The sequence below is a fragment of the Helicoverpa armigera genome, chromosome 21 (genome assembly GCF_030705265.1).
Source record: "Helicoverpa armigera isolate CAAS_96S chromosome 21, ASM3070526v1, whole genome shotgun sequence".
NCBI lineage: Eukaryota > Metazoa > Arthropoda > Insecta > Lepidoptera > Noctuidae > Helicoverpa > Helicoverpa armigera.
Window position 1 is genome coordinate 6539151 of NC_087140.1, and position 26316 is coordinate 6565466.

A 26316-nucleotide genomic window follows, 5' to 3' on the forward strand; every position below is an offset into this window, starting at 1 on the left:
TAGGTTCCTTAATTCACTTTTAACATGAAATTAAAATATTTTTGAAATCGGTCAAAGGTGACCCGAGAAAAAAAACCGATTCAAATGTTCTCCTCAGATAGTCACTTAACAAAGCCTTTGGCATTTGCCCAGTAGTGGCAGTGGTCAAAATAGGTTCTTTACTTCACTCTTAACATGAAATCCAAATATTTTTGAAATCAGTCCTTGGGGTCCGGAGAAAACCGGTTCTAATATTCCACATGAACAGTCGCTTTACAAAGCCTGTCTTATTTACCCAGTAGTGGGAGTGATTGAAATAGGTTCCTTAATTCACTTTTAACATGAAATTAAAATATTTTTGAAATCGGTCAAAGGAGACCCGAGAAAAAAACTGATTCAAATGTTCTCCTCAGATAGTCACTTAACAAAGTCTTTGGCATTTGCCCAGTACTGGGAGTGGTCAAAGTAGGTTCTTTACTTCACTCTTAACATGAAATCAAAATATTTTTGAAATCAGTCCTTGGGGTCCGGAGAAAACCGGTTCTAATATTCCACATGAACAGTCGCTTTACAAAGCCTGTCTTATTTACCCAGTAGTGGGAGTGATTGAAATAGGTTCCTTAATTCACTTTTAACATGAAATTAAAATATTTTTGAAATCAGTCAAAGGAGACCCGAGAAAAAAACTGATTCAAATGTTCTCCTCAGATAGTCACTTAACAAAGCCTTTGGCATTTGCCCAGTAGTGGCAGTGGTCAAAGTAGGTTCTTTACTTCACTCTTAACATGAAATCAAAATATTTTTGAAATCAGTCCTTGGGGTCCGGAGAAAACCCGGTTCTAATATTCCACATGAACAGTCGCTTTACAAAGCCTGTCTTATTTACCCAGTAGTGGGAGTGATTGAAATAGGTTCCTTAATTCACTTTTAACATGAAATTAAAATATTTTTGAAATCGGTCAAAGGAGACCGAGAAAAACTGATTCAAATGTTCTCCTCAGATAGTCACTTAACAAAGTCTTTGGCATTTGCCCAGTAGTGGGAGTGGTCAAAATAGGTTCTTTACTTCACTCTTAACATGAAATCCAAATATTTTTGAAATCGGCCCTTGGGGTCCGGAGAAAAACCGGTTCTAATATTCCACATGAACAGTCGCTTTACAAAGCCTGTCTTATTTACCCAGTAGTGGGAGTGATTGAAATAGGTTCCTTAATTCACTTTTAACATGAAATTAAAATATTTTTGAAATCGGTCAAAGGAGACCCGAGAAAAACTGATTCAAATGTTCTCCTCAGATAGTCACTTAACAAAGTCTTTGGCATTTGCCCAGTACTGGGAGTGGTCAAAGTAGGTTCTTTACTTCACTCTTAACATGAAATCAAAATATTTTTGAAATCAGTCCTTGGGGTCCGGAGAAAACCCGGTTCTAATATTCCACATGAACAGTCGCTTTACAAAGCCTGTCTTATTTACCCAGTAGTGGGAGTGATTGAAATAGGTTCCTTAATTCACTTTTAACATGAAATTAAAATATTTTTGAAATCGGTCAAAGGAGACCCGAGAAAAAAACTGATTCAAATGTTCTCCTCAGATAGTCACTTAACAAAGTCTTTGGCATTTGCCCAGTACTGGGAGTGGTCAAAGTAGGTTCTTTACTTCACTCTTAACATGAAATCAAAATATTTTTGAAATCAGTCCTTGGGGTCCGGAGTAGACATGGGCGCCGCCCCAGAATTTTGCGGCGGCGGCGCGCTGATGAATTTGACACAGCGGCGGCGTGACGCCGGCGGCGTGGATGAGATATATGTATGATAAAAAAAAACTTCAAAAATTAACAGATTTGCAATTCCTTTCGATTCTCCTAAAATTATTCTTGCTGTCATCCTTATAGTCATTGCCATTTCCCTCCAACGCTCATTTACACTCCTTTTTATTCATATTTGCCATTTCAATCATCTTATCTACCACCGCATTTCTAAATTCTTCCGCCAAATCGGCCCTTTCCAACCTGTGCCATTTTATGTTTGGAGGTAACTTTTCTTTGCCCTTTATTGACTTTATTGTAAACGCCACTTCCATAACAAGGGGTCTGTGTTGCGAGTATATCAAGACCCATGACCATAACCCTAGCCGGCATGCCCCTATCAGTCTGCCCCCACTTCCGGTACCTTGGTTCACTTGTCCAAAGTGACGGTGAGGTAGACAGGGACGTGATGCATCGGATCAATTCTGGATGGATGCAGTGGCGACAGGTAACTAGCACTATTTATGACCCACGGATGCCCCTCAAACTGAAGGGCAAAATTTACAAATCCGTAATAAGACCTGTCGTCCTGTATGGATCAGAGTGTTGGGCATTGAAAAAGAAGGATGAGAATAGAGTGCATGTAGCAAAGATGAGAATGTTGAGATGGATGTGTGGGGTTAACAGAATGGACAAAGTCAGGAATTAGTATATCAGAGGAAGCCTGAAAGTAGCGTCAGTGGCAGAAAAAATGAGAGGTCAACGTTTGTCGTGGTATGGGCATGTGATGAGACGGTGTGAAACGCATGCCACAAAGAGTGTTGAGTAGACCGAGGAAAAGATGGATTGATTGCCTGAGAGAGGACATGAAACAGAAGGGAGTGGATGTAAGTATGTCTGACAGAGAGGAATGGAAGAAAAGACATGTTGCGCCGACTCCAAATGACTTGGGAATAGGGCAGGAAGATGATGATGGCTCGAGTACTTGTAGCGGGCAGCAGAGCCCTTGCAAATGTAGACAGCCATGGAAATTTTGTCTTCTTCTCATTCCAAAATGATGGAAGGTCCGCATTTTGGAAATGGGTCGATCCCCAATAGCAGAAGCAAGATATTGCCAACATTCTTGATCTAATGGATGATCTTCGATTCCATGACCAACAGCACTATGTTTTTTGGATAGTTTACTCAAAATTGATGAAGAACTATTAATATTTAAAGAAACTGAAGTGTCCGTTTCATTCAGATAGGCAGTCGCTTCTTGTAAAGCACTGGTACTCAGTTACATCCGGTTAGACTGGAAGCCGACCCCAACATGGTTGGGAAAAAGGCTCGGAGGAAGAAGAATATTGCCTAAACAATCGCGAACAAAATGGCACGTCTTAACCTAACTCACGCCGCGCAGCTAATGTCGGCGGCGGCGGCGGCGCGCGGGGGTTTCGCGGCGTGGCGACGCCGGCGCGGCGCCCATGTCTAGTCCGGAGAAAACCCGGTTCTAATATTCCACATGAACAGTCGCTTTACAAAGCCTGTCTTATTTACCCAGTAGTGGGAGTGATTGAAATAGGTTCCTTAATTCACTTTTAACATGAAATTAAAATATTTTTGAAATCGGTCAAAGGAGACCCGAGAAAAAAACTGATTCAAATGTTCTCCTCAGATAGTCACTTAACAAAGTCTTTGGCATTTGCCCAGTACTGGGAGTGGTCAAAGTAGGTTCTTTACTTCACTCTTAACATGAAATCAAAATATTTTTGAAATCAGTCCTTGGGGTCCGGAGAAAACCCGGTTCTAATATTCCACATGAACAGTCGCTTTACAAAGCCTGTCTTATTTACCCAGTAGTGGGAGTGATTGAAATAGGTTCCTTAATTCACTTTTAACATGAAATTAAAATATTTTTGAAATCGGTCAAAGGAGACCGAGAAAAAACTGATTCAAATGTTCTCCTCAGATAGTCACTTAACAAAGTCTTTGGCATTTGCCCAGTACTGGGAGTGGTCAAAGTAGGTTCTTTACTTCACTCTTAACATGAAATCAAAATATTTTTGAAATCAGTCCTTGGGGTCCGGAGAAAACCCGGTTCTAATATTCCACATGAACAGTCGCTTTACAAAGCCTGTCTTATTTACCCAGTAGTGGGAGTGATTGAAATAGGTTCCTTAATTCACTTTTAACATGAAATTAAAATATTTTTGAAATCGGTCAAAGGAGACCGAGAAAAAACTGATTCAAATGTTCTCCTCAGATAGTCACTTAACAAAGTCTTTGGCATTTGCCCAGTACTGGGAGTGGTCAAAGTAGGTTCTTTACTTCACTCTTAACATGAAATCAAAATATTTTTGAAATCAGTCCTTGGGGTCCGGAGAAAACCCGGTTGTAATATTCCACATGAACAGTCGCTTTACAAAGCCTGTCTTATTTACCCAGTAGTGGGAATGATTTAAATAGGTTCCTTACTTCACTTTTAACATGAAATTAAAATATTTTTGAAATCAGTCCCAGGGGTCCCGAGAAAAACCGATTCAAATGTTGTCCTTAGATAGTCACTTAACAAAGTCTTTGGCATTTGCCCAGTAGTGGGAGTGGTCAAAATAGGTTCTTTACTTCACTCTTAACATGAAATCCAAATATTTTTGAAATCGGCCCTGGGGTCCGGAGAAAACCGGTTCTAATATTCCACATGAACAGTCGCTTTACAAAGCCTGTCTTATTTACCCAGTAGTGGGAGTGATTGAAATAGGTTCCTTAATTCACTTTTAACATGAAATTAAAATATTTTTGAAATCGGTCAAAGGAGACCCGAGAAAAAAACTGATTCAAATGTTCTCCTCAGATAGTCACTTAACAAAGTCTTTGGCATTTGCCCAGTACTGGGAGTGGTCAAAGTAGGTTCTTTACTTCACTCTTAACTTGAAATCAAAATATTTTTGAAATCAGTCCTTGGGGTCCGGAGAAAACCCGGTTCTAATATTCCACATGAACAGTCGCTTTACAAAGCCTGTCTTATTTACCCAGTAGTGGGAGTGATTGAAATAGGTTCCTTAATTCACTTTTAACATGAAATTAAAATATTTTTGAAATCGGTCAAAGGAGACCCGAGAAAAAAACTGATTCAAATGTTCTCCTCAGATAGTCACTTAACAAAGTCTTTGGCATTTGCCCAGTAGTGGGAGTGGTCAAAATAGGTTCTTTACTTCACTCTTAACATGAAATCCAAATATTTTTGAAATCGGCCCCTGGGGTCCGGAGAAAAACCGGTTCTAATATTCCACATGAACAGTCGCTTTACAAAGCCTGTCTTATTTACCCAGTAGTGGGAGTGATTGAAATAGGTTCCTTAATTCACTTTTAACATGAAATTAAAATATTTTTGAAATCGGTCAAAGGAGACCCGAGAAAAAAACTGATTCAAATGTTCTCCTCAGATAGTCACTTAACAAAGTCTTTGGCATTTGCCCAGTACTGGGAGTGGTCAAAGTAGGTTCTTTACTTCACTCTTAACATGAAATCAAAATATTTTTGAAATCAGTCCTTGGGGTCCGGAGAAAACCCGGTTCTAATATTCCACATGAACAGTCGCTTTACAAAGCCTGTCTTATTTACCCAGTAGTGGGAGTGATTGGAATAGGTTCTTTACTTCACACATGAAATTAAAATATTTTTGAAATCTGTCCCAGGGGTCCCGAGAAAAACCGTTTCAAATGTTCTCCTTAGATAGTCACTTAACAAAGTCTTTGGCATTTGCCCAGTAGTGGGAGTGGTCAAAGTAGGTTCTTTTGCTTCACTCTTAACATGAAATTAAAATGTTTTTGAAATCGGTCCCTGGGGTCCGGGTGAAAAACCGGTTCAAATATTCTCCATGAAGAGTCACTTTACAAGGCCTGAGCCATTTGCCTAGTAGTGGGAGTGATTGAAATAGGTTCTTTACTTCACACATGAAATTAAAATATTTTTGAAATCGGTCCCAGGGGTCCCGAGGAAAACCGGTTTAAATGTTCCACATGAACAGTCTGTTTACAAAGCCTATGCCATTTGCCCAGTAGTGGGAGTGGTTGGAATAGGTTCTTTAATTCACTCTTAACAAGAAATCAAAATATTTTTGAAATCGGTCCTAGGGGTCCTGAGAAATTAATCTGATAAGACTTTTCTGCCAAATAAGTCTTACTCATATGTACGTATATAGTCAATCTCAATGCTCAGGATCTCGCTGTCGGGATTCAGTACTGGAAAATGTTGGAATGGGTTATTTTTTTTACTGTGATTTTCAAATAAATTCTAAAAGCGTTGGATTCTAATAAGAACTGGGAATGATTTTATGAAAAAAAGGCAATTACCGCAATATTTTTGAATTTACGGTTTAAATCTACAAGGCGCCTGCGCTATGAGCTATCTTCTAGAAAAATCTTATCAAGACGAATAAAATAAGCTCGAACACGAGGTAGTTAGTAGATATCGTTGAGGAGTTCCCACGGCTCTCTGTCGGCTCCATTGTCAGGTCAGATTTTAAAACCTTTACAGTTTTGTGGTGTCTGAGACATATACCCGAATAACAAGGTTTTACTCGATATGTGTCTACAATTTTCGAGAGTCGCTTCCGATTTTTTTAGAAATTCCATCACCAGACCCTGGGCCGGATGACAAAGGAACCATTGAGGAAGTAAGCCCTTTCAAACAATTAAATAATTGTTGAAATCGGTTGGTAAACGACGGAGTTATGCACGTACAAACATAAAAAAAATGCAAATGAATTAAGAACCTCCTCCATTTTTGGAAGTCGGTTAAAAAAAAAGTTGTCGTGTACAATACCTCGTATTTGTCAATGAATATAATTCATTTCAATTAAGGTAATAAAAGTGGAATAGTTAAGAGTTCGTAAGCTTATTTTATGTAATATTGAATAAGAGTCAAACCAGTTTTTCTCAGGACTCCCGGGATAGATTTCGAAATGCTTTGGTCTGGGACCTAATATAAGCCTATGGAACCTAATACACTATGCAGTTACTGTGGGCAACACTTGAGCCCAACTTCCATACAAAGAATAGCATTGTCCTTTATGCGTACCTTGTTATAGATAAATATGTCAGTTTTTGCCATATGTTGTCCTTCATGTTTTATCTTTTCTATGATCATGCTTGTCTAAAATGTGGAGTTTACGATAAGATTAATTGTCACGGTGTCATGCGTTGCTATCCATAGCTCATCCTATATTATTTTCTGATCACCTATAGACATATCGGGAAAAAGGTTATCTTGCTATCGTTTTCTCAGTACAATTGAGATCTTATCTATATCGTTTGTCCTTAGGGGTTAAAGATTTAAAGAAGCTGCTTTTCAAGATCGATTATGACACCTTTTCAATGTCGTACTGATGTCCTAAGTTTGTTGTTTGTTTTTCTTTACTCTCTATTATAAATAAGAACAAATTCTTATTTTACTCGGACTATAAACTATAAAATAAAATAATAAAATTAATCTCACGTGGACATAAAAATCCAATGTTTTGCAAAGCAACAATTTATATCAAAACCACTTTGAACTTTTTGTTATACAAAATTATACCATTGACGTAAATGATACATCAGCACCGAACTTGACCGATAAAGCGACAGATGCTAAATACCTAAATGTCAAAAATAAAAATAATGTCTTGTAATTTTTTGGATTTCTAAATAGTGGCTTTCAAAGAATAGGCACATATGACAAGGTAATGGGAGAATTAAACAAAATGACTAATAAAAGGACACTAATTTTGTATTACCCAAGCACACAATATATGATTTTGTTGATTTGGTAGGCTTGAGTTCTAATCGCTTTCTCAAACAACGCGTCTTCTAGGTAAATAATTGTTCAGGTTTCGAATAACAAATTAAATACACATTTGTTTCCTACATCTCTGTTTGTGATCTAGTAAAACCTGCATGTTTTTGTCTACAATTTTAGAATAATTCTCAGATTTAAATGTTTTATCTAATAACACTGGCTGAACAATCGCAGTTGGGAACAATTTTTTTTAATTTTATTTTTGTGGTTTTTGGCAGCAGTATTTGTAGGGAGCGGTATCGACTACACTATCAATTTCAAACAACGTGTCATTTACCAAAATCTGCTCACATGTTTAGTCTAATTAGTGCCACAAAGGTATAAACCATAAAACACGTTACCCTTTTTGTAGACCAGTTGAGAAATAAAAGTCGAGAATCAATGAACGACTAGGAACAAAGTTTACTAAACCTACATTTTCAATTGTGTCTCGTTCCGACGCCATCTATTAGCGTGTGTCCAACAGTTATAGATCGCGAGCCATTGTCGAAGATGACACACTTCAGCGAATTTACTGTTTGAAGCTAATTGTATGATCATTCATGACATACATTTTCATTTACGATGTTTATTAAGGGTATTGATGTGCGGTCCTTTTTAACACCTTTTTGGGCACACACGGTACTTTTTTTGTCAACGTCGTGAAATTGTTTTATAAAATAACTTCCTTTGTGCTGTTTTTTTGTTTTTCTTCCTACTCTTGAAGGTTTAATTGCAAAGACATTTTAGCGATTTTAGGCTGTTTAACCACTTTTCTGCCCATGATGCAGACAATAGTTAAACAATCGGTGTGTATCACATATATGACTCATGGGACAGAGAAGTTATTAGAAAAGCTTCCGTTCCAAGCCGCTTATGGAAAACCGCAGAATATTGTGAAATCACACATGTCTATGGTGTTTCTGGGTAATAAAACTATGAAGTCATTATTTTACTTCTTATGCTGGGAAAATCCTTTAAGGACTTCCGAAACTTGAATGATTCACTGTGGAAAGATTAATTGTCAAACTTTCATGCTTCTAGTTATGTTTCAAATGACGCCCCAACAGATGTGGCGAACGCCCTGAAAGCTTTTACACGTATCCCAGTTGAATGCACTATATCTAGGTCATGTCAGGACATCGTACATTCAGTATGAAAATTGATTCCCAGGCGCTAAAGCCCTTCAACGCTGAATTGCTATTTCACAGTTAAAAGTGATGCAACTACCGTTGCGCGCGCATTTCGCGAAGCCGGTTGCCGGACGACTGAAATCAATGTGACTCATCATCCTCCGAGCCTTTTTCCCAACTATGTTGGTATCGGCTTCCAGTCCAACCGGATGTAGCTGAGTACCAGTGCTTTACAAGGAGCGACTGCCCTATCTGACCCCCTCAACCCAGTTACCCGGGCAACCCAATACCCCTTGTTTAGACTGGTGTCAGACTTACTGGCTTCTTACTACCCGTAACTACTGCCAAGGATGAAGTCAATGTGACTAACGATATGTAAACAATTGCATCGAACTAACGTACTTCCTAGAGGTATGCTATCAACTCGTTTGTTCAAGATCCATTCAAGAGTTGTTGACAGTGACCTACTTGATATAATAGTAGTTTATCAGTTGGGTCTGTCATTACGTATTCTAACAGAACACCTATGTACTGTTATGCATTGATTCTACGATCAATTGAATTAAAATCTTCTTTCAATGCTTTCTCAGAATATACATGGATACCATTTTCTAAATTTTGATCAGGACTATATGGAGTTGTTAACATTTTTGTGACAAGAACTGGTTTTCTGACTACATTCGAAAACTATTGGCTACCATGGCAATAAAACTGTTTTCTCTTTTCATCTACGTCATGAGTGCTAATATAGCGAAAAAAACAAGTTTTGATGCGCCTAAGTTATTTTAGACTTGTTATTGATAGAGGTTAAAATAATAATCTTAAAAAGTATCAGGTCTGCCAAAAATAGTTGCCGTTTTTGCAAAAATGGCTCTGCATTCGTTTATATGGTACCTACATCATTTGTTGAGGAAAAGTTATTGATAAACTCAGATATAGTAATAATTAAAACAGTCAAAGTTCAATGTAACTCCAAATCAGATATTATCTAAATTAGAAAAATATATTGGCATTTAATTTTACAATATTTGCTTCATTCATGTGGACTGTAATTCTGAATTTGTGCCTGTTTGATAGCAATTAGATTTCCTCTATTACGTGACTTTAGGAATGTGGGCGTGTATAACTATAAAAAATAAATATATTATTCTATCTGCATTGACCTTCGTGAATAAACACGTGATCGTAATACATAACAACTTATTGCCAGATAGTAGAACATGTTTAAATTCCGTATCAATGCAAATAATATGTAAAAAAAAAGGTTTGTTGTCAATATTTATTTTTAATGTTTGAACTTTGTCGTGTCAGAGGTAACTTATATACGTCACACACAAACATTGATAAGAGGTAGAGAAATTCGCATATCTATCGATATACTAGAAATGCACTCAACTTCTGATAACCAGCGCTTAACTTGCAAACTCACGTTTTCATTTCACGTTTCGATTTACATAACCAAATTTTGCGCTGCTCATTAAAGATTAACATAACATTAAATTAAGCATTCGTTTATCTATTTTAAAACACAGACAAACAACATAATAGTATAATTAATTAATAATTCAAGACTTTTAAATTTTATTTTGCGTTACCTTGCCTTTATAAAATCCCCCTTCGATAGTCCTAGTGAAGGGAATACACGATAGGTCTTATATCGAGTATGTTGTCTATGATTTTGTAGATGTATACCATTCTCGTTGCCAGTTGGTTTCCGTACACCCACGTCACTAACAACCAGTACATTGCAATTATTGCGTACATTGTAGATAAGACGTGCAATTATAATTATTGTTATTGCTTTTTGTTTCATTTTTCTCAGTAGTTTTGTTTTATATCTTCGTGTAGATTTCTGGTTTCCTGTCTGCTTAGATCTAGAACCCACCTTTATCAAATTCATGGGATACTTAGATCTTTCCACATACAAGTTTCAATGTGTATTAAACGCGTGCTTCAGAAAGATCGTTATACCATGGGACCAGGCTGTAATTTTTATATCTTTGACAGTCGTTCCAAATCCAGAAAATACGATATCTCTTGGTACCGGACTGAGGTCAGATAGGCCATATACCTACGTCGTGTAAAGTTCATAATCAAATGCATCCTTTGGCGACCCTAACAAAGTTGTGTAAAGGCTCATCACATAATGCCAAACCACAATCCTTTGTATGAAAACCTGCATGCATGTTATGCAAACATTGTTTTGCGGTTCATCGCAACATTTGGCGCTAAAATCAGCATATGTTTGCGTAACGATTGGTGCTTTGTGACCAACCCATTGGATTGCGTCAGCACTTTCTCTGGGCTATAGGTTTTATTCGATATGCCCTTACTTACGTCCTGATTAATTTGTTCATACATACAAAAATAGATTTGAAGCTTTCCTAAAGTTACGAATTGCGTATAAAAAATCTTGCTAAACAGGAAGTATTTTAAGGATGACTGCGAATTTAAATAGTCTTCGTAGGTTTGCGTTCTAACCTTGTTTTTTTCTGCTGTACACATGCTAGTGCAAATAGTTTTTTTTTTATATTTACAGCATATTTGGTGCTTAGTATTTATTTAATATTTTACTCATAATTATTAGATTTTTAGTAATCTACCGCTTCATAGCCATGATTGCCAACAGTTCCAATTCAAGTGAATTTTACCCAAAAACTGCTCCTTAAAATATTTATCTCTATTTCTTTACTTAGTTATTAAGTGATATCATCAGTATTCAATTCAGGGTATAAGTGTTTGTGTAATACGAAGCATTATGTAGCGGTTCCATGGTCTTAAAATAAAACACGATGTATATGTTTACTTTAACTTCATATTGAATTTTGTGAAAGGTAAATAAATACATATTTAAAAGTGAAAATAAATTGAATACAGTGATCGCAACTTATTACAACTGTCTTAGGTCCAAAGTTCTCTATAAATGTGTTGTAGAAACGACTGTTACAAAAGTAACATGAAAGTGAGAAGTACCGGACTTCGAACTTTACAACGAAGTGACGGTTACTGTCAATAGACTACTAGGTAATTAATCAACTTAGCACATCAGAGTCCACTTTTAGAAAAAGCTTCTTGACCCAATGAGTCATTTCGTCTTAAATTAATTATACTATCAATGAGCGTTTTTTCCTTGTGCGAAGATGACGTAAATAGGTAATCTTTTTTTCTGGGATTTTCACTAATTTTGAAAAAAGGTGAAGTTTCTATTTCGTAGGGGTTTTTCCAGACCATTTAATTTTAAAATTATAGTCTAAAAAGTGAAGATATAGGTACGTAAGTTATATCTTAAAACTAGTTTTTACGATTTACGATCTGTTATAAATATTGTTATATACTTTGTATTGGTAATTGGACGATATATTTTTATACTTAGCCTTCGAATGCTACAATAGGACTTGCACAATACTGTATGGTAAAGCATGTTAATCAGGGTTTGCGATGTGTGACTAACTGACGCGCACCGTAACGTCTGATTAACCACGAAATTCTATTGTTACACTCTAAAATGAAGCAAAATTTAACTACACATTCATGTGTTTTGCTAGATTTATGGTAAGCATTCTATATACAATTTGAAGACCAATTTCAGTGAACCTCTTTCCGAAAAGATTGTATGATATGTAGAACTTGACCATAGTTTAGTGTTGTACCAATAATATTCCAATGTTGTTATCGATATATGCCAAATCGACTTGAAGATCGCTCAAAAAACGCCGTATAGGACGAATATCAAATACTGTTTTCCCGCGTCTTATGTAGTAGCTTCATAGAAGTAGTAAGCTTCCCAATAAGAAATATTTGTTCAAATCGGTCCAGTAGCTTTGGGTCTTCAGAGGGGTACCTACAATCAAAGAAGCAAACAAAAAATGTTTCCTTTTTCTTTATTATTTTTATATAGATAGTATAAAAATAAATCCTCATTACCATCTTCTCAATTCCAGGTAGTAGGCCACAGAGAAGGCCTAGAGATGATGGAGTCGGCCGACCCACTGGTGCTATTAGTACTCCTACCGACCATCCCGGTGACTCTCATCAGCGCCAAGATGTACAACTGGGAGGACTCAGTGCTCCTGTTCCTGAGGAAATACTGCGCCAAGATTCCCGCCTTGTCCTATATACTGCCGTTTGGCAAGTAAGTTAATTTGTAATTATTTTTTGGGGATTGCCTGTAGATTATAGCTACATCCTGTTAGACTGGAAGCCGACCCCAACATAGTTGGGGAAAAGGCTTGGAGGCTGATGCCTGTGGATTATAATAACTGATCCATCTTTTGTTTTTGGATTAGACAGATCGCAGTATAAAAGGAGACAAAAAAAACAAAGAATGGATCGATTATATCTTCGGTAAATTGTGCAATAAAAGCATGATTTTTTATCAAACCGTATCCTGTAAAAACCCATCTGGCTTAGAAATTGATGTATCTTTTGAACGTGAGCATGAGGCTCATAAAATATGGTATAGAATAATATGTAATGATTTATTGTGCAATCCAAGGCTTTCTATAATAGTCTTAAGTAAATAAATTCATCATGAATTGCACTACTTAAATACTTGGCCGGTACTCAGCCGCATTAGGTTAGACTGGAAGCCGAACTCAACATAGTTGGGAAAAACTCGGGAGATGAATTGCAATCTAAATGTTGGTTATTGTTTTTTTTTTTGATTGACCGGACACGATGACATTAAAAAACCGTAAACATAAATCATGTCGCATCAATAAACGCTTATATTGTTGGCCAGTAATAAACAAGCTAAGATATTTGAACTTTAAAACTATTTCCATAAATTATCACCTATTACGCAAACGTATTCTTCTTGTTTTTACTTTATAATGCTAATGAAATTCGTTTTATTATTTTCAGCGTGGAAGGCGACAGAGGTGCTATAGTAACTGGTCAGAACACAAATCAGACCCAAAACCCTAACTCACATTTATCACCCACAAGGATTTTCTGCTCAGCATTACTTCTACCCACCATTTCTACTATAATCGGCAAAATATTCTTCCGATCCATACAAAATAACTTACACAGAACCATCTTAGGCGGTATTACTTATATTACGATAAAAGGCGCTTTAAAAATCTACCACAGACAGATGCTTTACATTAGACATTCCAGTAGGAAAATTCTAGATTACACAGAGTCTAATCTAAAGTTGTATAGAAGTGCCGCTACTTCGACCACGACTGATGCCATTTCTAGCACACGAGATGACGAACAAGTTGTGTAAGGTAGTCTGTAAATGTACATAAATGTGGTATATAGTCGGCTAAGTCCATACGTTCGGGGTGAAGAGACCGTTTTGATATTGTACCCGATTGTACTTTTTTTGTTCATTCGGCAGATGACGAAAGGCCTAGACAAATAGTTGACACCAATGTCGATGATTGTACGTAGTCTAAGAGCCTGCAACATGATTTTGGCATCACTGACAAGGCATGAAAGTGACGCAATTATAAAAGAAGTATCGACCATCTTTGCTCAACGGAATTGATAATTTGACAAACCATTTCATAATGGCTCTATTTGTAAAAAGTTGTAGGGAGTTTGGGGTCAGTTTGTCAACTGGGTAAGTTGTAACAGTGGGCACAAGATTAGAGTTCGTGTATATATCAATTTTCAGCCGTATTTTAAGAGGCTGTAAATACTACGATTTGTAAAAAATGGAGTTTAGGAGCTAGTCATAGAGGTTTTTAAGCGCATGTAAGTAATTAGCGAGCGTCGTAAAATTTTGGGAGAGGTTGGAACAAGAAAATTGACTTGTAAAATAACTCTTAACGTCTTGTAAATTAGGTCGATTTTGGAATATTACTTGGTCAAGTGGTATCTGATCTTCAATATTTAAATCTTCAAATTTTTTTTTTCTGTCTTTATTGTTGTATATTAATACAAAATCCGGTTTTCTAATAATACTCAAAAGTTTATTTTGTCATATGACAATGAATGTCAAGGTTTCTGAACTATCACTAAAAATAGTTTATTTATGTATTGTGAATGAAGCACAGATTTCCCAAAATTAAAACCAAATGTCAAACATTTTCCCGCTTATTATCCTTAATCGTTGGATTTATTCAAAGATTTATCTGCCTGTATTAACATATTTAAATAATAATATGTATATGTAGTATACATAAAATATTTAAATGTACATATAAAATATATGTAAGTACGGGTGTCTGTAAATGTTAAAAAAATATATACGTATGTGTTATCGGCCTCTTCACCCCACGCAAATAACGTAACATTTTGCAAAGGAATGTTAAAATAAACTATTGTGTATACGGAACATATCCGTTTTCATTATAATAATAATGTTTATATCTTTATGCTCAGGCGTCCATGACATAATCAATAATTGTTTTCATTTTATCGTAAAAGGATTTTTATGATACAAGAAATCGCTCGCTTTTCTTAAGTTTTATAACTAGCTCCACGACTATAATTTGCTGTCCCATATTATTTGCACGCAAATGTATTATTATATTTACGTAAAAATCATAATAAACTTGAATATTACAATAATCTAATGACTATATAAAACTATATTTGTTTTATGAAATATTTTCTAGAACTGTAGGACGTATATGTATTTATTTCTTAAAATAAATACAAAAATAGTGTTCATAAAAATGGTTCTTTAATAGGGCGTATAAAACGATGATATGTAGTGTTATTTTACCCAATTTGCAATCAAGTACATACACAGATGTACTATAGCCGATTTATGCTTTTGAGTGACTAAAAAGACCATTTATTCAAAGTTTATTATGATTTATTACGTAAAAGGAAAGAGACATCTTATCCATTCATCATGGGAAGAATTTTTGAGCATAATTTCATAAATTCTCTTTTGACAACGACTGCTTTTAATAGCCATATTTATACAAATAAATATGGTTTGACATTAGTCTCTAATGTACAGCTGCGCAGGAGTCGGATCAATGTTAGTAAAACATTACATATGTAACAAGAACGTGACAAGACGGTTTATTTAATGGAACTTAGTTTTTATTTCATATTTTTTAGTTTATTTTTATAACGACTTTTGTAATATACTACGCTTGAGTATTGTTTAAAGAAAACACTGAATTTCAATTCTGAATTTTATTATTTTGGTATTTTGTTGTTTCTTAATCGCATCTTTAAACAATGCTCAAAGAAAATATGTGTAATTAATATTATTATCAAGCTGTAATTGTAGCTAGGTGAAAATTGATCTTAAAACATTTGGCAATGTCCGTCAGCTTTCCTAAAGCGTGCCAAATTCTACCTTATAACCATTTGTATAAGGATGTCTTTGTAATGGCATTTTTGCTAAACATTTTAGCTAAAATTTCAGTATTTAAATGTAAATATATAGATATAATATGTTAATTTATACACGACTCGATGTGATAGGATGTGGAATTTAAAGATTAAAGATTTAAATTAAAATTTTATTGTAAAGGATTTTGTAGTATTTTCCAATGATCACTAGAGAAAGGATTTTATAAGGAGTGCCTTTACGGAAAAAACGGATGGCTTGTAAATATGATATTCATTTAATATGTTCGGTGCTTTCAAACATTAGTATTTAACCAGATTTAAGTTCATTCATTTGAGAACGGCGAATGATTGAATGATTGCTAAGCGACTCGACTAATATCGTTTAGTCGATTATTGCTTAGCCGAAATCTTCTATCGATTACGTCAATATGATTCTGATGTAACAATCGAATATTAAAATGTTTCGATTCGCCTAAGAATAATTTCTTCGTCTTGCCAACAAATTGCATATCAATATTCAATGATGGTACAACTTCCAATATTAATGTTTGGTTCTGTGTTGTTTTAAAAATGTATAATTTGTTTTGTAAATGTTTTGGTTTATATGTTTTAATAACGATGTCGAACTTGTGGCTACTTGAACGTAATTATATTTGAAATAATAATATTATTTTAATAACCCTAAAATATCTTAAAATCGATACTTATTAGATCATACTCGCGGCTAACGTTGACTGTTGCGTACAAGAGCATTTATTCATACAATCACTTGAAAACTAGTTATTTTATATCGAAGTTTTTGTATTTATGCTTCCGCAGTAAACCTTAAAGTGTCTTCCTAGTTCATGAACACCTAATATCTTTGTTATAACCCCCTTGTATGCAATGGTTTATGTTGGTCGTAGATGATACAAATTTTATATATGACAATTTTCTTTTTGTACTGATAATATAAAGAGGATTTTTTCTGTAGCTTTAATTTCCAAAAGAACTGGAATTATTTAAAATGTTCTTCCAAAGTGTTATGTACTTTAAATATGAGCCATCTATCACGCAGAAACGCGCAGTAACAATTGAAAGTGCAACCAACTGTTGGCTTAACATACCCCAGCTTGCTATATAAAGTTTTGTAAACTTGTCAACGTTTATATAACAGAAAACTTACATAACAGCCGCGCTGGTCAATGTATGAGCAAGTTAAGCTGCATGGCCACAGTCAAGATACTGATGGGTCACCGTCTTTTTAACATAGATATCCGTGTTTAGAAAATTGCATTAAATTGTTGGCCCTGCTTGACCTCAGCTATATTATACTGCAAATACAATATGGCTCTTATTGCAAATGACTTATAGAAAAAAAACTACTTTAGATCTATGGCCGAAGTACCGTTCTACCGCAGGAAATAATTATTTTTTACTCAAGTCTGTTTTAGCTTCTCAGTTTGTTATGAAACAAGTTATCGCTCAAGTAGCCACACGCGATAGTTTTGCTAGTCTTTTGTAAACCTAGCCTACACGCAATGTTTGTATAAACGATGCTTGTTTTAACTTATAGCTATTGTTTTGTCTACTGTACATTTTAAACTGATATAAATATTATTTTTTATTGAGTCTCAAGATGTTGTTTTAATTTTCCTTTCCTTCATAAGAGGAGTACATAAGTAGAGTTCATAAGAGAAGTGCATAAGAGAGTACATAAGGGAAGTAGGTACATAATGGATTTCTAAAGAGAAGTTCGTAAGGTTCATAAAAAATAATAAGAGGAGTAGGTACATGAGTTCATAAAAGTACATACATAAGAGAATACGGGAGAGAGTACATAAGAGTTCATGAGAGGAGTGTCTAAGGTTCATAAAAAATAATAGAATAGGTTTTAATATTGAATAGGTACGTCAACTTCTGTCATAGAGCCGAATAAACAAAGTATGTTCCGCATAAAACCAAACAATTGCTGATCAATTTATTGAGTTATCAGTATTAGTTTTACCGTATGATGTTTAGATTGAACATATATCATTCAGATTACCAAACCATATATTTCCGTGGGAAATACCAATTACAACAAATGTGTCGGAGTCATACTTACACATTATGTTCATGGAAGCATTTGATGAAACAGTTTATAGTTCTCATCAAATAACTTTGCCTCTCTTAAGTTAGCCGTCTGAAGTCTGAAGTGACAATCATGAAGGCATTAGTGTTATTTGACTAGACAACACGCCAAAGTATCTCTCTTCCACATGATATATTTTGGTAGCCCAATTTATATAAAAAATAAACGATCCTTAGGCTATCTCTAGTAATATCTATTGTGCCTTATCTTACCTCTAAAGATGCAAGATTAGGTATTTAGGTATTATAAATAAATTCGTATGAAATTCGGAAGCATACACTTACGCAAACGGCTCATATCGGTTAAGATTCATTGATCGATAAAACTCACTAACTTCTGTGCAGTAATTTATACTTTCTTGATGTGCACCGAAAAGTCCATGAATTTACAGATTTAAACTGATTAAGAATCTTTTGAAGAAAAACCGCTTAAGAAAAGAACTAAATTAAAACTCACGATGCTAATAACAATTTGCAAAAAATTGCAACAACATAATCAATATGAAATCAAGTTAACAATATCCATTAGTACGATAATGATAACAAAACATTATCTATATTTCTATACTAATATAATAAAAGGGAGTCATTTTTCTGTTTGTTTATGTGGTAAAGAAATGTTCCGAAATTACAGAACTGATTTGAAAAATTCTTTCACTGTTGGAAATTCAGACTATCCCCGAGTAATCTAGCTGTCCTACTATAATAAGATTTATTTGTTTGTTTGTAGGTATCCTGAAGGCTTCGAGACTACCAAGCCCATACCGGTATGAAAAATTCTTACACTTTTGGAAAGCTACACTGTTCCCGAATTACATAGGCTGTATTTTATTCGGGAACGGGTAGTAGCTATTTCCCCCAAGATGCGGGTGAAACCACGCAAAAGCAACTAGTCGTAGATATATAAAAAGCTGTATTGATATCATTCGTATCTTATCAAAGATGAAATTATGGTAAATAGTAAGCGTTGTTACAACGAGCTGCAGTGTTTAATAGTCCGCGTTTTATTTCGCGCGCGTTATCAATCCGCAAAAACAGTGCTTTTCAAACAAACTATTCGAGGAAACGGTGGTTTATGAGCACGGTAAGTGTTTGATAGACGTATTTATACGCTAGAATTAGGTACCCATATCTGTATTTATTTACAATCAAATATACTGTTACGCATCAAATTAGATTGATTATCGGATCAGACTATTACATCCTTATTAAAGTCAAAATTCTAAGCCGGTAACCTACTTTTAATCTGTGTAAAAATTCAAAATTACTTTTGTCGAAATGTGCCAATTTTTGCCAAATAAAATGGCCAAGATAAGCCAGTAATAACGCTTTCTTAATCGAAATGATAAATTTATTTCGTCTGATAGGTATCGTGTTACCTACCTTAATTACCTAGTTCGGTGATACCTTTGTGCGCGATATAATGCAGGACTGATATTAATCATGACGTGCAAAGCCAGCCAGTGTGACCGTGAGTACTTCACTCTAATGTTAGTAGGTACCTATCTTCATAGATAGGTCTGTATCTTTCTATTTTGAATTCAAGTGTCATTGTTTTACATAAACATCTTTCAATTGCAACCTTAGATCTAATTTTTAAGATCTTTCATTTAACTATAACCATAACCAGACAACTTGCCGCCCATTAGTCAAATTGGCGAATTGACAACTGAATATGGTTCGGTTTTCATTATAGTTAAGTGGTACAACTCACCGTGACAGTCCAAATTATGGACACGTTATTTGCGATTAAATAAATGCTCAATTGACCTCCATTCTGGGTCCTGCGTATGTAATTGTTTTTAAAAACAGTTGATAAAGCACCTTTATCAGTTGGTACCTTAATCAGCTATGTTCCGAGTGAAATGCATTCAACTTCTCTAATCCTATTAACAATGATAGATTCGTTCGTTTCGTAGACAATAACTTGTAACAGCTGGATCGGCTTATTGCTCATTTTGGCAAACAAAAAACCCAACTCATCTCGAACTCATCGAAGGCAAAACATTGGCAATAAAATAATAATTATCGTCATCGACCCATATGAGTCCATAGCAGACATTTCTTCCATAACGCGTTAGATAAGAGTCCTGTAGATTGAGCTCCCTCATGGAAAAGACATGAAATGTAGCTAGTAAACAAAAGTAAGTGACATAATGGGAAATCATCAAATGATTCCGCTGTGGGTTAGCAGCGTGAGGGACTCTGACTGTCTAAAAGCCATCGTGTTCCTTCTTAAGCCCTTTATGTACCAGGGCCGCGATAACTCGCGCGAACCATCCCGCAATCTCGCTACCCTGATGCTTTGGCCCTGATGGGCCCCACTGAGGTTTGCTGACTCTCACTGAAAGGCGCATGGAACAACGTGCGCCGGTCGGCACGGACCTGTTCTTTTTGTTAACTTTGAATATTGAACGCAAAAAATCAAATTTTCAGACACTCCAAAAATGGCGAAGTTCCTGAAATCAATATTCCACACGACAGACAGACGGAAGCCGTCGCACTATGAGCACGAGGTCGAAGATGAGAGAAGCGAGTCTCCGCCACCAGAGCGCAGGAGACAGCTGTCCATATCGCGCTCTGGGAGAATGAAGCAGGCTAATAAGAAGAGGCATTCCTTGACGCTGGAGCTTTATGGAGAAGTGAGTCATTTTTTAATTCGCACCACAACAGATTAGAGATTACAGGATAGGAACTAGGCAGGTAAAATGCGAAAGTAACTTTGTCTGTCTGTCTTTGACGCCAAAACTATAGATACATAGATACTGAGCTGACTGATTTAAATGAAGGAGATACGGCGGAAATAAAATTCTTTTTATAAGGGTGTGAGATGAAGTTCCGTTGGTGACTGGTGAGTTAGGTACCTTCGCTTCGGTTTGGAAAGATCTGTTGTAAAGTAATTTTGAATTTTGATATACCTTGATACCTACGTAGCTCTCATTGAAACAAACAAAAACAACCTTTATGACCAAGCATTTAATTGTTATCTAACACTATGCATTTTATCTGTAATTATCGAACTCGTGAGATTTTTATCTGCTTTCTTCTGTGTCGGCATGAAATACAAGTCTAGGTAAAAGTAAAAAAAATGCATCCAAATCGGTTTATCCATTTAAAAGCTACGGTAGCACAGACAGACACGAGACGTTATTTACTACTCTATTTCCAAAGTGGCTTTATCAGTGCACCTCCGCATTACCTACTTAATTATTCAGAGATCCTAATCAAGTACCTACTTAGCAAATGGGAACTTTCCATTGGAATTTAACGTAGGACATATGTAGATAATACGTATTACCTAGTGAGTTCCAATCGACAGACAGTTCCTTTGAACAAGGCTGGTTCGATTGGAACTCACGCTAGATTTCCCTACCATCCTCTGGACTAATTATATTCATGAATTTTAACTAGGCATTTAAAATCCTTTACTATCTATACATTGTTTTGTTTCACCAAAATCCATTTAAGTATTAAAATTGGACTAAGTAAATTAGGACTTTTTCACGTCAAATTACATTGGACAGCACCCCAAAATCCGCTTCCTAGTGTTATGACTGGGAAAAAGAGCGGTGACTGTCGGCACTATTCAAGTATTACTAATTACCGAAAACGTAAAATTAATAAGTAATTAACAGGTTCCAACATGTATTCTCGCGTTTCAGATTAAATTAATAACGATCAGCTATGATAGCACTCACACATCCTTTTGATATAATCTTAATACGAGGTGCAAACCGAAGTCGACTTGCCTCAATTGCCAACCACACCCACCCTGCTAAAAAAACGACCGCCCCGCTCTGGCGACCGACTGGTATACAACATCCATATGGTACCAAGTGGGATATTAAATGCCTTGCGTAGAGATGGGCAACAGCATGTTCGAAACTAAAAATAAGTATCCTACACAGCGCTCACCAAACCGCTTGCCCAGCGTGGTTAGTAGGCAATTTCCCCTCAGCTTGGGGGAGGACTATGTTCAGCAGTGGACGTTTAACGGCTGCGACGAATCTTTATACGCAGTTCGCGTCAAATAATTTTTCAACTCGAAGTTAGCCATTTGATACCTCCCTCTAATTGTTAAGTCTTATCATAGCGCCTAGTTTAAGAGGTGCTTAATCTCGAGTGATGTAGGCAAACTACTCGTGTAGTTTTAGCTTATCTAGGCACTTGGCTGTTGATAGTTACAATGGTTGAGTTTTATCTAATTAATAACTTCTGCTGTTTAAAGTTAATTGATATTGAACAATTTCAAGGACGAATCTTCAAGGTCTTTTTTTCATTGTTGTCTATGTTAATAGGGTCCATAATTGTCCAACTGTCTAGAACAAGCCTTGAACAAGACCTATAAAAATGAAAGGAGGTAAGTTATCCTTTAAATAGTTATTGGAACATTTCTTTCATTTTAATAGTTATTGGAACAGTTTTTTTATAAGTCCGTGGAAAGCTCTGACTGTACAAATCTTACTGAAGAGTGACAAAATAACTCAGCCCAGTTGCTTCAGTATCTATGTACAAATGTATTAACAACTGCATTACCTACATCATATTTTGCTATCATGTTTTAGGACCTTGTTTTTTACTCAATAAAATAATAACACAAAAGCTAATTTTCGTGATAAAGCGTTATAAAAAAGGTATTACACATTTAGGGTTATTGCGCTCTCGATATATCGATGGTTATGCAGTTACCATCACACTTTATGATAAGTTTAGCTAAACGAATGTAACTTTCATGTTACCTATATATCTTAGTAGTACAGTAAAAATAAAGCTTTATGGTAATTCCTAAAACGATGAAACCAATATGACTCGGCTAGCAACTACATCTGTGAGCCAAGCTTATTAACAAGCTTAACATAACAATAATATTAATCTACATGAACTAAGCCCTCTGACACATTAACATAAAAAACCTTATACCTATAGATTGCAAGTTATTATCGATAACAAAGATAATCACTTGGAAGAAAGCAAAACACATGCATAAATTAAACAATAATCTAGCTTTTGAAGTCAAGCGAAACGATATTATTTGTTACATTTATCTGGGTTGCATCATTTCATTATTTGTGTGACAAAGCCAATTATAATTATTTATCGTTAAATATAAAAGGGCCTTAAATGCATCCTTGTGGGACTCTTACAAAACTAGCTCACCTGATTTAGCCTTATTATCAACTTTTTAATGTCACAATGCTTTAATTTTGCATTAGCACTTCATTTTGATATGTTCTTTTGTTAATATGTCCATAAACTTAAGGTATATTAGCTTGTAAACATAGATTTCTGTTCGTGTATAATGTCAAATGGCTATCAAAAATCCATGAACATGATTTATTTTCAAAATAATGTGTTACGCGGGAATAAGCTTCATAACAGTTTACTACCTAAGTGACGTAAGGATCATGTAGTTTTAGCTACTCCCCGCGGTTTCACTTACGCCCCGTGAGATCCACTTTCCGCAATCGGGTAACAAGTAGCCTATGTCCTTTCTCAGGCTTTAAACTATTTGTGTACCAAATATTTGACTCGGTTCACTATTTTTGTCGTGAAAGTGTGTGTGACAGACAGACATTGAGCTACTTTCGGATTTGTAAAGATTTTGGACTAATAATTATGACGTATACAAATAAAAATGACGTATACAAATAAAAAATCTGATCTAAATCTTTTTTCATAAGGTGTGGGTATCGGACAAATTGAAGGTGACCTAGTTCTTAGAAAGTGATAACAATGCGATATTGTTATAAAATCTTTTAAAAACTAATCTTTATCAATTTCCGTTGCTTTAACAGTCATATTCATTACCTATGAAAAGCGCCAATCATACTGGTACCTACTTACAGTTTAATATCTTTTAAAATTAAATTTATAGCACAATAACTATTTATTTAAGGAGTTAAATTCAAATATGTCTTAATATTCTCATTATCTTTCTTTTATTATTAAAATACCATTTATCTAAAATCTTGTTAAATTATGCCTTTCCGAAATTAATATATTTCCATTTTCTAATTTCAGACCATCCAAATAGACGCAGTAGAAAATCCAGTACCTATGGATTACCAAATTCACTCACCAAGCCACACCGCTCCCGCAGATTTAGAACCTAACAGTACCAACCCAGGCAGGTTTGACACAGCTGACATGAATGACCTCATAGACCTTCCAGACCAATCTACAGATCTAGCTAAAACTATAGAAGTAACTCTGGAAGCTAAATTAAGCACAGTAGCAATTGAAAAGTCTCCTGAAGAAGAAATAGACCATGCATTTGAGATCTTAGACAAGTCATAGCGAAGAGAAACGGGAATGTAGTGATAATTGTTAAGTATTAAATAGTATTGTTAATTGAGTGATAAGTAATATAGTTAAAATAGCTAGGGCGAGATTTAAATGAAAGATTTGTCTGCTTTGACTGTTAAATTTGACAGTCGATACGGGTAGACAGAAGCCAGTGAGTCTGACGACCAGACTTACCAAGGGGTACTGGGTTTCCCGGGTAACTGGGTTGAGGAGGTCAGATAGGCAGTCGCTCCATGTAAAACACTGGCACTCAGGTGCATCCGGTTAGACTGGAAGCCCAACCCAGCCTAGTTGGAAAAATCTGCAATCTGGAAGATGAGTGTGCTTTAACTAAGTAATCTTCTCTGATGATGATTAAAATTTGGTTTAATTCGTCTGAGCGGTTTAGCTGGTTGAAAGGTGATTTCTGCCTAGCTCCTTTGATGAAATTTAAGAAAGATATTTCACCGTTTCTACCTTGAAGTTGGAACAGGAAAGTGTTTCTTACCAAAATATAGGTGTGTGCGTTGATAAGGAATTATGAGATGCTATCGATCCATGATAGATTTTTGATAGCAGTATTATTATATTGTTTGGGGTTTCCATTATACGGATAACGGTGTATAAAAAGTCTGTGTATGCTTTGTTCCTACATTTTGCTTTTTAATTGTTGACACTAATATCTATAGTTCTATGACAGCCATGTAGCAATAGCCATGTTGGAAATCGGCGAAAAAATGTTGATTATTATGTTTCTGAGACAGTGAAACATTTAGAAATTGACTGAAGATGAAGAATTGATTGTTCACTCGTAAGGGTCTTGTTACTGACTGCGTAACTTGGAAGAGGTGTTGGAAAGGATATTTTGGGTAATCTTCATATTATAAAGGAAAGATTTGGAAAACGGAACAGGGTATTTTGGTGACAACATGTCTGGAAATTGTATTTCTTATCATTATTATTATTTAAATCCAGATATATCTAATTGGATTATACATAAAATACCTACTAAATAATCTATTGCATTTATTATTTGCTGCTCAAAAAACTGTACTTGTCCTTGACAAAAGGCAATTTATAAAATACTTGATATCTTGTGAGTTTTATCATAAAAAAAATCGATGATATGAATTGAAATATTGTATATAGTTTTACTTTATACATTTAGATATTAATTTTCACCCAGTGAATGATTTATCTAGCATTTATCTGAAGTGTTGCTTAAAAGTTATCTTTGGCTTATGTAACTCTTATACATGCAATAATATAAAATTGTATTATACATATACTGTGAAACAGCGAATCCCGGCCACAACTCTTAATATCTTTAAAATGTAAACGCAACTAAATGTAGCTATGATATAAGGTGTGATATTAATTATCAAATGATTTGATTGATAGATAAGTTTCTATTTTGGGAAATCCACTGAAAGAAACGTCAATTCTAATATATTAAACAAAACTGCACGACAAATTTAATATATTAAATGGTGGAGCTAGAGTTGTCTTTATTTCTTTATAGTTGCCTTTTCAACATTTTATTCAAATAGAAGGCTTTTTTATGGATTTCTTTTTCTGCTAGTAAATGTAGTTAGAAAATAATATTCCATTTGTAATACAACTGTTGTACGTAATAAACATGTAATTGTAAAGATATTGTGAAAGTGGCTACTTATAAGATTGTATTGTTTTTGTAATTGACGCGTTTTGCATGGAATTAAAGACTGATTGTTCAAACAACTACACCTTCTTTCATTTTTGTTATTGATAGCTGTTACTGGCAATATTTGAAAAAGTATTGCCAGTTTTATCGGAACTTTAAAATAATATTGACCGTCCTTCACATTGCAATTCTTTATGTAGATTGCGAAGCGGATATAATTCGGTAAATAGTAGCACAATGAAAACAAATAATGATTAAAGTCGTTAATAGAGATAACAATCAATCCTTTAATACTCATGATGACATGCTTTTTGCCTTTGTGATAATTAGTT

The 26316-nt window shown here is 35.2% G+C and overlaps 2 protein-coding genes across 2 annotated transcripts in view; both read left to right on the top strand.

Annotated features, from left to right (window-relative positions):
• The window catches only part of LOC110373578 (E3 ubiquitin-protein ligase MARCHF5), a 71033-nt gene extending 53492 nt beyond the window's left edge, over nucleotides 1-17541 (top strand). Inside the window, exons 3-4 of the mRNA XM_064040096.1 lie at nucleotides 12597-12787; nucleotides 13519-17541. Coding sequence (XP_063896166.1) covers nucleotides 12597-12787; nucleotides 13519-13888 — 561 coding nt within the window. The 3' untranslated portion in view covers nucleotides 13889-17541. The remainder of the gene's footprint in view (nucleotides 1-12596; nucleotides 12788-13518) is intronic.
• A 1419-nt stretch (nucleotides 17542-18960) lies between these two features.
• Nucleotides 18961-26064, top strand: LOC110373579 (uncharacterized). Its single transcript, XM_021330884.3, has 3 exons — nucleotides 18961-19120; nucleotides 20473-20678; nucleotides 24058-26064. The coding sequence occupies exons 2-3, from the start codon at nucleotides 20484-20486 to the stop codon at nucleotides 24331-24333; spliced, it is 471 nt and encodes a 156-aa protein (XP_021186559.3). The 5' UTR covers nucleotides 18961-19120; nucleotides 20473-20483; the 3' UTR covers nucleotides 24334-26064.
• The last annotated feature ends 252 nt before the right edge of the window (nucleotides 26065-26316 follow it).